The sequence below is a fragment of the Sus scrofa genome, chromosome 10 (assembly GCF_000003025.6).
Source record: "Sus scrofa isolate TJ Tabasco breed Duroc chromosome 10, Sscrofa11.1, whole genome shotgun sequence".
In the NCBI taxonomy this organism is placed as follows: domain Eukaryota; kingdom Metazoa; phylum Chordata; class Mammalia; order Artiodactyla; family Suidae; genus Sus; species Sus scrofa.
In genome coordinates, this window is record NC_010452.4 from 60,657,728 (window position 1) to 60,670,456 (window position 12,729).

General features: G+C 47.7%; 1 protein-coding gene across 27 annotated transcripts in view; it reads right to left on the reverse strand.

Moving 5' to 3' along the window:
- The window catches only part of CELF2 (CUGBP Elav-like family member 2), a 362,707-nt gene that overhangs the window by 152,803 nt on the left and 197,175 nt on the right, over positions 1 to 12,729 (reverse strand). For 25 of the 27 annotated variants that reach the window (XM_021064258.1, XM_021064257.1, XM_021064256.1 and 22 more), the window contains exon 3: positions 2,715 to 2,797. The exons of the other annotated variants lie outside the window; for them this stretch is intronic. Coding sequence is in view for 22 of the 25 variants with exons in the window: in XM_021064243.1 (XP_020919902.1) it covers positions 2,715 to 2,797 (83 nt within the window). In the remaining 3 variants the exon portion in view is untranslated. The remainder of the gene's footprint in view (positions 1 to 2,714; positions 2,798 to 12,729) is intronic. 27 annotated transcript variants of the gene reach the window in all.

Sequence of the window (12,729 nt, forward strand, 5' to 3'; positions counted from 1 at the left end):
TAATTCCAAGGCTTGTAATCAAACAGCAAGGCACCCTGTAATATTTTTTTCCCCAAGAATATGCATTCATCTTTTATGTCTGGTTTCATTTCTTCCCATCCACCAAAGCTCCCAGCTGAACGGAAATGGCTTTCATGTTCTTCCTGGAGCTGTTACGGGTGATGCTGGTCAGATAAAGTGGTACAGAAATGCAAGATGGGCAACTCTGTTCCCCACTCACCTAATGTGAGATGGCAGATGTAGCAACAGCCTGTCCACTGTGAAGGCTCGGAGGGCTTACAAATCAGACCTGACGGTGCAAAGTTTTCATTTAACCCGCTGCAAGGAACTGGGCATAGGAGATGGAACGGGATAAAAACCAAGCCCCAAACAATCCATCGACCTTCTTTTCCCGCCCCAGAATCATCATCCTTGATAACCGGCTTCCCACATCGTCATCCCTGACTTCCGCATGCAATTTCTTTCTTTCTTTCTTTTTTTTTTTATTTTTTGTCTTTTTGCCAGTTCTTGGGCGCTCCCACGGCATATGGAGGTTCCCAGGCTAGGGGTCGAATCAGAGCTGTAGCCACCAGCCTACGCCAGAGTCACAGCAACGTGGGATCCGAGCCACGTCTGCGACCTACACTACAGCTCACGGCAACGCCGGATCCTTAACCCACTGAGCAAGGCCAGGGTTTGAACCCGCAACCTCATGGTTCCTAGTTGGATTCGTTAACCACTGAGCCATGACGGGAACTCCATGCATGCAATTTTTTTTTTTTTTTTTTTGGTAGGAGAAAAAGAGACACAGGCCACATTAATAATACAGAAGATGCCATTTGTTTGCTAAGATAAGGGTCAGAGTCAGATGGGCCCAACTGCAGTAAGCCCATCAGGCACTTGCACATTTCCCAACGTGGCCCCTTCATCAGGTTGACCATGGATTTCTCAGGAGCATCATCACTTATGAAAAAGGCAGGCTGGGACCTCTTCTTCTGGAGGAGGGAATGACCTGAAATTAACCAAGCTTCCCCATAATTTAAAACAGGATGTGATTGGGCCTCAGTATACCCTAACGACTAAGTAACAATTCATCACCACCAGTCATTTTTTTCTCAAGACACCAGAAGGGATTTTGCGTGCTAGGTACCATAAAGTACTTCTTTCTCAAAGAAGGAGTACAAAGTAGTCTTTGGGTGGGATTAGGAGCCTGGGAAACAAAAGCTATTTTTTTTCTACCATCGGCTGAACGAGTAAATATGTGCCTTGGTCGCTTCTTTCATTAATGTGACTGAACACTGTGGCCTTCTAGAATTTACACTGGGGGAAAAAAATCCGATTTACACAGAGAATAAAGCTGAAAAAATATTTCTAAAAAAATTCATTAGGCAATGCACTTAGACCCAGTAAAAGCTCCCTTTCTAAAAACCACCTTAGAAGTTTCGGGAGAAGTAGTTAAACTGAATTGGGAGGGAGAATTCTGGTCTCACCCACTTGCTTTTCTGAACCACCGGCTCTCTGATTTGCTCACCCAAAAAGGGGGAAAACCAAGGTGGTATGGTTTGAGAGTATGGTTAGTAATTTATTACTTTTGGCTGAGTATGAAACTCCCGTTCACTGAATCTCTCGCCACCCAACTACAATAAAATTTTCAACAGAGCTATGGTGAATTAAACCAATGCCATCTTTCCTGGGGGTGACAGGGTATAAACTGAGTTGTGTGCCTAGGTTAGCATGACCAATGCATGACAGCAAATGAGAATTACACCCTGAAAACATGAGGGACATCAATGGTAGCTTTCATGCTCGTCAAACCCGTTTTCAATAAAACCATAAAATAAGGCTGCTTACCGGAGGTTCCTCGTAATCAACACACATCAGTACGATATTAAAGTAACGCAGCTCTGATTTTTGAGTCAATGGGGAGAATACTCCAACAGCACAGAGACACTTAGACTAACATGCACTAGATAAAATGGTCACAAAACCCCGGAAATCAGGTATTCTGATGAGGCAGGTACAGCCAACCTCCGCTGGTTTCTAGTGAGTGGTACGAAGCATCCCACATGACTGGGAAGGAAATGGAAAAACAACAAAACCAACAAAAAGACAAACCCAAACTGTAAGCTTTGTATTTTCTGTTCTCTATCAACACAAAGCCACGAGCTGGGCATGAAAACACTGACTTTGTTAACGGCCATTGACTGTTTAGAAACCATTAGGAGGTTTCATATGATGGCTGTACAGGGTACATTTCGTCCTTGCAAAAGAAAATCTAAGGACTCAATTTGAAAAGCGGCTCCTGGTGAGTAAAAGCTTTTCCTTTTCCATTTGCTGTGTGTGTGTGTGTGTGTGTGTGTGTGTGTGTGTGCGCGCGCATGTGCGCACATGCACGCATGCAGAGGCCCCCACCCCACCCCACCCCCCTTTAAAATCGCAGCCCACCGGATCCTCGGCAGCGGCTGCTGCTCCCCAGCGGGGTCAGTGTGATTTTCTAACCAGGGGCCATACTTTTGAAGAGGTCTTTCCATCAGCATCAATGCCAGGGCTTCTTTGGGGGCTGGCCAGCTGGGCTGGCTCATGTGGTGGGGGGGTGGGGGCTGGTGGGGTCAGCACACCCTCCTCCAAAGACCAAAGTCATTTCTGGCCCTAAGAGCCCGTCGCTAGAACCTTCAGTTGAAAAGGACCATTTTCAAGCAATAAATTGATTTTGGTACAAAAGTAAACCGACTCACCCCAGGTAAAGTTTTAATATTGTGCAGTGCATTCTGGGCCTCAAGTGCAGCTTTTCTTGTATAAAATGTTACGAAACAACAACCTACAGAGAGAAATGAAAAGGTTTTTAGAAATTTCTGTGAATGCTTGGCTTCGATATAATGGAGACTGGGGCGAACAAGTCATCTACTTAAAAGGAGGCACAATTTAAAAATAAAGTGCGCGGGAAACAGTAATAACGACATCTCCGGCAGTTACACAGCGCCTTTCATCCGGAATCATACCTATTAGCTTTCCGCACGTTGGGGAATCAATTCATAACTGTGCGCCGACTCCCGGGAACACAGCTCTCCAGGAGCGAGGGTGGGAGGTGGGGTGAGCTGCTGGGGGACGCGGGGGGCGGCACAAAGGGAACTGCGCCATCACAATCGTGACAGCAGAAGACTTCTATTAACTGCGATTTTCTTAAAGGAGAGCTCTAGAACGTCACCCTCTTAAAAACACGTTCCCCACTCCCAGGTTTAGACAACCGGATGATTAGCTCCCTAGGAGCTGGGGTCGTGCTGTATCCTTTTTTTACCTGCACCGTCGGACATAACGCAACATTCCGTCCATGAAATACATCGTATTTGCGCGCTGCAATGAAAGACTCGGCTTTAACCCGTTTAGAAGGTACGCTATGATGCGGTGGGCATACTCCTAAACAAACATTTTGCAGACGCCGTCCTGTGTCTTAAACACGGCTGTGGTTACAGCAATGGGCAACCTTTTGATTCCTCATCTCTGAGACCTGACGGCTCCTCCAACAGAGACCAGAAGATACCCTCTTGCCAACCATCTCCCGCCACCAGAGCAAACAGTCTCGAAGCCTTTTTCCATTCCTTCTGCATCCCCAAGGAGGGCGGACCCCCTCCTCCAACCTGCAGTTTAAGATCCTGGCTAACATCTGCGGTTAAACCGGATACGGAGAGTGCTTAACAATCGGTGAATTCGCGCTCCAGGCTGGGGGGGAAGGGGGGGCAAAAACTTTGGAAATTTCAAGAAAGAGATGCTGCCTCTGACCTGGGCTGTCTTGGATGCACTGGGCTGAGAAAAAATGCAGAGAGAGGCTGTCACCCAGATCATGCGTATTTCACCCCGACTTTACCAAAGGATGCGAAGGCTTGGAGAGCTGCGGAGAGCCCTGAGAGGCACTCCAAGGCCGGGTCCAGCAAGCATAATGAGAGGCAGTCACAGCACTAAGGCATCAGCGTTGGTTCCATTCAGGGGAATGATGTAAGTTAAGACCGAGAACAGAAAAAACAAAACCGGTACAGCTGGAGAGCAGGAAGTGAGCACCACAAACCATCAAAGGTTCAGAATCATAAATTGGCACCTATTTTTCAAAACAAAAACTCATTCAAAGGAACAGGAGAAAATAAAGTACAATGCCATGCACACAGCATTCAGAAATCCATCTGATGCTTCCTCCTTGTTTGGAAAAAAATGAAACACCAATTGGAACCCAGTTCTCATAGATGCGATTTCACTGCCATCTACCAAGATTAAATATGCAAAACCATCACCTTCTGGACAAAGCAGAGCATGAAGCAGAGCTTTTTGGCATTTAAAAAACTCCCTGTCTCCAAGCTTCAAAACTCTCAAGGTATATCATTTGCATGATGAAGGGATAAGAAAATTATGAACCGTCTGTGAAGAATCGCAGGTGGACAGACCGATCTCTTGAGATGAGCTTTCCACTTCAGCTATCCAACCTCTTTTGACCAGAGTTCATTTGGCCATGCTGCCTAGTAGTAGATTTTTTTTTTTTTTAATTTACTGAACAGATCCAATCAACGTGTGGTTTTCAGCCTCACATGCAAAAGGTAAGCCCAGACAAGTGATAGGAATTGCTTCAAATCAAGGAATAATTTTCAACAGCAAAGTCAAGTCCCAGCTTCCAGGACCCACTGTCATCACTTTAGGAGGAAGAAAAAAATACCAACTATGTTTGGCTAGGCTTGACAGAGAAAGAAACGTAAGGCGGGCCCTCATTTTCATCTCCTGAAAGCGTCTCATGCCCAGGCTCTCGGTAGCTTCTGTTTTCTCTCTCCTGGGCTCACGGGGTGGGCTTCTGGATACAGGAGCAACGGGGAACCTCTGAGCATCAACTTGAAAAAGCAGAGCTGCAAAAAGGGGGAAGAATGGGATGCTTTCCAAGCAGGAGGACGTTGGGGGTATGATACTTAGACACTAGAAGATTTCAGAGGGAGGAGAAGTCCTAAGGCAGTTTGCTTGCCTGGAAAGAAGGCAACTGCAAAAGAACGCCCTCAGGAGAAGGAGCGCAAACGCAGGTCCGGCCACGCGCAGAGCTGCGGAGGCAAAGTCTGCTGGCCTAAAAGAACAGTGGGATGACAAGGGAACTGGAAACGGCGAGCGACACACATGCCAAGGAAGAGGCAACAAGGAACAAAGACAATGTCAACTGAGCGGATGGTGCCATCGGGCCAGCGTGGACCCAACACGCAGCCCGGCTGGGGCAGAAAGAACACTCGCTGGCCTTCAACACCCAAACAAAACCCCATCCGTTTCCCACGGCCTGAACTCCCACGAGGAAGGTGCAGTTCATTTGCCATTTAAGTCTGAACACACTGCCCCGAGGAAGAGTCATGCATGGTTCCCAGCTCTCTGCACCTCAGTATGAATTTGGCGACCTCACGTGTTCGCAGGGAGCCCAAGGCGGCTTCTGTGCCGGTTTCCTTTTGAGAAAGGGCCAGTTGGAAGCTGATGTCTGAGCAGCACGAGATGGGGTGAGGAGGCCAAGAATGCAGAGGACACTGATGCACAGAAGGGGAGACGGGAAGTATCCCCAGTCTCAAACCCTCCCCAATTCCGCCCAGGGTCCACGCCGCCTGAGAGGGGGAATCAGAGATGGGCCCCCTCAGATCCTCTTCAAACTGTGCTCAGCTTCTAACTCCCATTTCAACGAAGCTTGGAAAGAACATGCCAGAAGAGCCCTGAGTCTGGCTCTAACATGCAGGGGGACAGCCCCGGTGATCTGCCTCCGCCACCGCCCACTGACCCCCAAGCCAACAGCTCAGCTCCGCAGGTGCCATGCCTGGCAAGCCAACCTGGGACCTCCTAAGAGGCATCCCATCTCCAGCTGGGCACGGCCCCACGGCTTGGCAAGAAAAGCCAGGCTGAATTTCCACCCTGTCTTATAGCCTCAGCTGGGCACCCTCAAGCACGAAACAATGTGCACGAATGTGGGAGTCCTGGGGAAATCTCACCTCAAGATGCTTCTTTTGGTTTCATACATTTGGGTCCCAAACAACTCAGTGGAAAATAGCTCACTGCATCTGTACCTTAGTTGCTTTAGCTGCAACGCTTCTCCATCACTGAATAAAAACCAGGTGGGCTTGCCGCCAGCTCCCCCCCGCCCCGCCACCATGAATATATAACCAACATGTTTCATTCGTAATCTTTTTTTAACTGAACTCAACTCTTCTATACCTTTCCTGGGCTCAAAAATGTCTTGCACTTCATTAAGCATGCATAATAACTCACTTGATAAAAAAAAAAAAAAAGAGCGCTGGATTAAGTTATCAGAAAATCTGCAGCTGAACTACAGAACTACCAATTTTAATGTTCGTCTGAGATGCAGCCATCTGCATGACACCCCCTCCCCCACAGGACCTGCGTTTGGACACCTCCGGAATAAGAATGTGTCTCAGAGACTTGTTTCTGTGAGTATTCTCCCAGCGAGCAACCCGTAGTCTTTTTACCCATCAATCACTTGATATGCTCACTTAAAATCTTAGAGTCATTGATCTGGGGAGAGAATTTCAAGCCAGGAAGGGAGAAATAGCATCATTTGCCCCGTGATGGTGATCATTGCAGAAAAAGGTCAGGGAGTGACTCTCGATCCCAGAAAATCCACGGAGATTCAAGCCGGGGTCGGGATTTCTTTCTGGTCTACCCCCTCTACCTGGATGGACAGCTGTTAAGGGAGACACCTGTCTCATAGATTTCCCCACGAGAGCTGTAACTCGGGTCAGAAACTTACTAGATCCGTGTGGTCAGCTGCAACACCAGATGGCCTGAAAGATTCGGGGGACAGACCCCCCTCCTTGGCCAGGTTCTGTTTCCTACATCATTGCAAGGTGGGTGGTTAAACACCTACAGCAGCCCCGGGTACTCTTCCACCGTCAGTGGTCAGTAGCTGGGATGCACCCCCACGGGGACCTCCTGGCATCAGCAACGGTCCTGGTGGCCACTTTCCCCGTGGGCCATGGAGTGCAGAGAAAGGCCTGCTTCGTGTCACAGCAGGGAGGCGGCCTGCGGGGGCTCCAGGGACCGGCGGAGGCTCGGGCCTCCTATTTCTGCCCCCGCTTCACAGACTTCTGCTTTGCCTGATGGACACAGTCTCTGAGTACTTGTGCTCTGTGATTCCTGCCACCTTTATCCACTGGCTCAGAAGTTTCCGCCAGGGACAGCAGGTGGCTTACAAAAGAGAAACACAACCAGGATCCTTGGTGATCTCCCACTTCCCAAGAGTTTCCGCAACTCACTGTGTTAATATGAATTCTGGATTTTGAAGCAAAAAAAAAAAAAAAAAAAAAAATCTATCTTCTGCAAGTCTGTTTATCAGCCCCACCCCATGACTCCTCCTCAGGGCTTGTTAAATTCACAGGTGAAACAGGTTCAGTGGCAAAGCTTGATTCCAGAACCAAGGACCAGTGTCTCAGGCCTACACAAAGCCCATCATGTCCAACCAGTGGGGACCCCTCCACTGATCACCAAGAGATGCTGATGAGGATGCAGCGTGGCAGCGGCGGGGAGGGTATCACGTTAAAGCTTAGTGGCCTCTGCCATCGCCTGGTCAATTCCTTTTGCAGATCAACCTGGACCATCTAGAAGAGCCTCTAGGAAGGCCCCTTAAGACAGATCCATCTTGATGGAAGAAAAGGTCGAGGGAAAGGTCCTGGGGTGCCCACACCCACTGGGAAGGCCACTGGGCAAGGCCTTCTGTGACTCTCTTCAGATGGGCAACCGGCAGCCGGGGACACCCCAGGCCCCGAGGAAGGCGTCGAGGGCCTGGGAGCCTTTGATGGCCCTGATTCTCACCAGTCTGCACGTCTACTTGCACACGCTCAGCTTTAAAGTGATGAGTCACCAGTATCAAAACTGTGCCATGCGATAAGAGGCTCTCGCATGTGAGTGGAGGATGCTAGTTCCCAGAGAGGCCAAGGACCACATACTCCAAACAGGGTACCTGCATCTGACTGCATCTCCCCACAAACAGTCCTGCTGCCAAAGAGCTCCTTCAGCTCCTCTGTCAGCTTAATTGCTGAATAATCTGAGGCACTGTCATGAGGTTTTTTTGCTGTTTCCAAAGATAAAGCCTTGAACGAGACAGGCCAGTGGTATCTACACACACACACACACCATAAAGAAGACACTAAACTTTACTGAAAGACTTTAATTTTAAATGATCAAGTAGATTTATCCTCAAAGAAACCATCTGGATTATCACAAACCTTTTCAAACCACAGCTGCTTCTCTTGGAAAGCACTACTGGAAACTCTTGGTAATAATACAGGGGGAAGCATGCACTGCTTATGGGGAGATAACCAGTTTATAGCATGGCCTCTCCTGAGTCAAACAGCACTTAACTGACATTCTTCCTTGCAGAGGAGAGCGTAGACGGAGCCCTACAGGACAACATCGAGATCAGATTTTTAAAATGAGATTTGCCCTCAAGAAAACAGACTACACTCATTCGAGAAACTTCCTCCAAGGTTACTAAACTGGGGAGGAAGGAAACTAAGATTTGATGGTCTGAAGACACTTTTATTTTTATTTTTTAAATTGAAGTGTCATCGATAAACAACGTTGTGTTAATTTCTGCTGTAGAGCCAGTGGTTCAGCTCCACACACACGTTTTTTCATATTCTTTTCCATGACGGTTCATCACAGACACTGACGCCCGCTCCCTGTGCTCTAGTCGGGCCTTGTTGTTTCTCCAATCTACACGGAACCGTGGCGTACGCCAACACCCAACTCTCAATCCGTCCCACTCCCACCACCTTCCTCTTGGCAGCCACAGGCCTGTTGTCTGAAGACGCCACTGAAAAAAGGCTGTTTTCTTTGGCTCTAAAAGGTGGACAAGGTAGTTTGTTTGTTTTTTAAAAACTGGATCTCTGCATTTGTTTTAAGGAATCCGGGTGGAAAGGTGGAAAGCCAGTGACTTGAGTGGTTTTCAATGATGGAAATAGGCCCTTGTCAGCTGCAGGGCAGAAATTTCAGATCACACGCCAACAATTTACACTCTCAGGGTCACAGGAAGCCAGCCCTACGTGTGGCTGCTCTGGGGAACGTGCCTCTCGATTCTCCTGGAGCCCCCAGCTCAGACGGAGGATCAGTGCTCCTTGAAAGGTGCTCACTGAAAGGTGCTCCCATACATGGCAGAAAGGGCCTTTCTGGAATCTTCTAGTCCTGATTGCTAATTCTTTTTCCAAGGCAACTCCTGGGTAATACCTTCATAGGGAAAACTGTGGATTATTTTCTGAAATACAAACAACTGTACAACTTGAGGGAGGAGGAAAGAAGGTGGGAAAAAAAAAAAAAGGATGTCCCACAACTCTGTGGCTAAGCTGGTCAAATAAAAAGTATCTCAAGTTCAGAGCTTCTGGTGTCATGCATGTGGACACCTGTCTCCCCAGGATGACTCTGTCCCTGGGTTAAAAAGAGGGGTCCACCACCACGTCCTCAAGGTCATTCAGCATCTCAAAGGAGAAAAATCCACATCACTGTCAAAACCTACCACAAAAAAACAAAACTACCACCAAAAAAAAAAAAACCACCACAGAATGATCATGTGCTGATTGAACCCCGCGCTTAGTTCTTTCTTTCTGTCTGTTTTGCAAGGAACAGCCCTGGCAGACAGGTTTAATTCGAGCTGTATTTGAATTCAGGACATCAACAGAGTCATCACGTGGGGAATGAAGAATCCCTTTAAAGGCTGCCTTTGAATTCTGAGGGCCTGACAGATCAAGAGACCCCAAGCCCTGCAAGACGAAATTAGTGAACCCGCTACGGCTTTTTTCTTTCTGTGAATGAAGCTCTCTTTCAGAGATGCATCTGCAAGCAAAGCAGGTCACTCCTTGCCACAAGCTGAACTGCAAGCGGGATCTCGGCTTCTTGTAGAGTCAGAAGCACACGCGCCCACTGGAGTCACAAGAGGACAGATTCCTCACCCGTGCTTCCTCTTGTCACCTGTTTTCCCCTCCGTCTTAGCCATTCCAGAGAGGAGGTCATACTTCTTTCAGAGGCCAAAGGGGACTGACCTCAGTGCTGTATTTTGTGCTCAAGGGAACCTCTCGCCTTGCTAAGGTTGCGACCATCAATTGTGGCCTTGCTGCCCCTGTCGAGCCCCTTGACTTTCAGTTTCCACGAGCAGTTAAAGGTTCAAAAACCCCATCAAAAATCCCCTGAATTAAATGTTTAAAGTAAATTTAGCAGGGACCTTAATTTAAAAATTTCCAAAAAGGAAGTAGATTCCCAGCGGTTTGCAACGTGACCTTTGGCATCTGCAGGAAAAGGACCAGGACAACATGCCACCCTTCCCAAGTACACAGATGCTTCAGGAGGCAGACTGGACCCCTGGAGAAGCACGGATATGTCCCCTTCCTCAGCCCAAAGCCCACCTGCCGAGAACCAGCACGGACGGTTAAAAACCATCGGATGCACTGTTATGAACCTGTGGCATCCATGACCCTAGGTCTCTATTCTTTCTCCTCTGTTCTCAAAACGTGGCTTGCTTTAGAGGAACGCAAGATGGGACATAGCACATAATGCTACTGATGTCACCTGTTCCATTTAAAATTCAGTCCCCCGGAAACTTCCTACATGGTTGGTGAGAAAATGGTATGGAGCTTCCTGAAAAAACTAAAAATAGAGTTGCTCTATGGTCCAGGAATCTCACTCTGGGACATATATCCAGAGATAACTCTAATTCGAAAAGATACATTCACCTCAATGTTTCACAGCAGCACCATTCACAACAGCTAAGACATGGAAGCAACCTAAATGTCCATCGACAAAGAAATAAAGAAGACATGGTATGTATATTATTAGTCCTATCATGGAATATTACTCGGCCATAAAAAAGAATGGCACTTTGCCACTTCCTTGCAGTGACATGGATGGATCTAGAGATTATCATGCTAAGTGAAGTAAGTCAGAGAAAGACAAATAACATGATATCACTTATATGTGGAATGTTACAAAAACAATACAAATAAACTTATTTATAAAACAGAAACAGACTCACAGACATAGATAACAAACCTATGGTTACCAAGGGGGAAAGGGAGGGAGAGGAAAAATTAGGAGTTTGGGATTAACATATATACACTATTACATAAAAAATAAACAAACAACAAGGACCTACTGTATAGCACAAGGAACTATATTCAAATATTTTGTAATCATCTGCAGTGAGAATCTGAAAAAGCATATAGATATTCTGATTACTTATCTATCTGAATCACTGTACTGTATACTGAAACTACACAGCACTGTAAGTATATTTCAATTAAAAAGATAAACTAATAAAAACCAGGCCCCTGGCATACATAAATACACCTATGTATGCCTGCGTACGACTTCTTTATTGTGGCTCTTCAACCTGGAGCCTGCACAAGGTGGCTGGGATGACATCAACCGAGACCCAAAGGAAAAGAATTCTAAAAACGTAGCAAAGCAGAAATTCCCCAGCTACGGTAACAAGCTGCAAGAAGATGAAGGCGTTTTTCTTTGCGCCCTCTTCTTCTCTTTCAACTCAAAAGCAAGAAAAACAAAACCAGGGGAAATTAATTCAGCATCTTTCTCTTGGCTTCCGTGCCTGTGCCACAGAATCACGGAATTCTGCAACCGGTTAACTCGAGTAAGCTGACTCTCCCTCCCGCTCCCGTAGCAGGTTTGCAGAACACCCGCAATCGGCCAGGTGCTCGCAGCAAAAGGAAAACCATCCAAATGACTCATTCCCGGCTGACAGCAGCCTCTGAGGTCAACGCCTATCACAGAGCTTCTGCTTTCCTCTGAAAGATCCAGAACTGCTTCCAACCTCTCACGCCACCGCAAAGGTCTCTCTATTCCCCAAAGCTCTCTTGCTTTAAGCTCCTGTCTCTAGGATGAACCTTTTCCTCTCTCTGTCTAAAAGGGGGACTTCCAGAACCAGAATAACAGCTCCCCAATATGAATGCCACATCCTGTAGACATCAACTTTTAATGAGACTGTATCCAATTAGCTTAGTTTTATAGAGTTTGATATAATTGGCACCCTGATGGCAAAAGTGCCACCATCTGGCACGACCGAGGAGGCAAGAGACAGAGCCTTGAATTATGTGGACACCACCGATGGGCTCGCCCACTGCAAGCTCAAGGGAATCCCCTGGGAATTTCACAGACGAGGCAGGAGCTGAGCTGATTCCTTACGGCTGCCTGGGGCAGGGATGCCAACTTCTTCCAGGAAGCCTGACTCATGTCCCCAGCGGGAGGGGCTCCTCTGCAAAAGCAAAGCCAGTGACTTTTCAACCCCAGAGAGGCTGGTCTCTCCTGGCTCCACATCCTCGCCTGGGCCTCCGCCACAGGACACATGGTGACCGTGTCTGGTTAACTGGCCACAGGATCGAGGCTACTGCCAGCCTCTCTGCTGCCCCGGGGACTTGTCCTGGAGGAGCCATCTCCTGGGACTCCCAAGGGCCTTGGGAAGACAGGCACGCTTTAAATCTTCTGCTAGGAAAATCGAGTATCTTTCTTTTTTTCTTTTGACCTAGGTTAAATCTTCAAGCCTTCGGGAACAGCGAGGAGGAGGGCATGCCCTGCGCATCCCGGCTGCCGCACCCATGATTATGGAAATCCCCACAAGGGCACAACACACATCGAAAAGACAGCGAGGGCAAAACTGCTGGGATCTGCTTTTCCCCCTTCCCGGGGTGCCTGAAATAAGCCCCTTAGGTTAAACCATCTCCAAGAGTCTCAGGGCTGAAC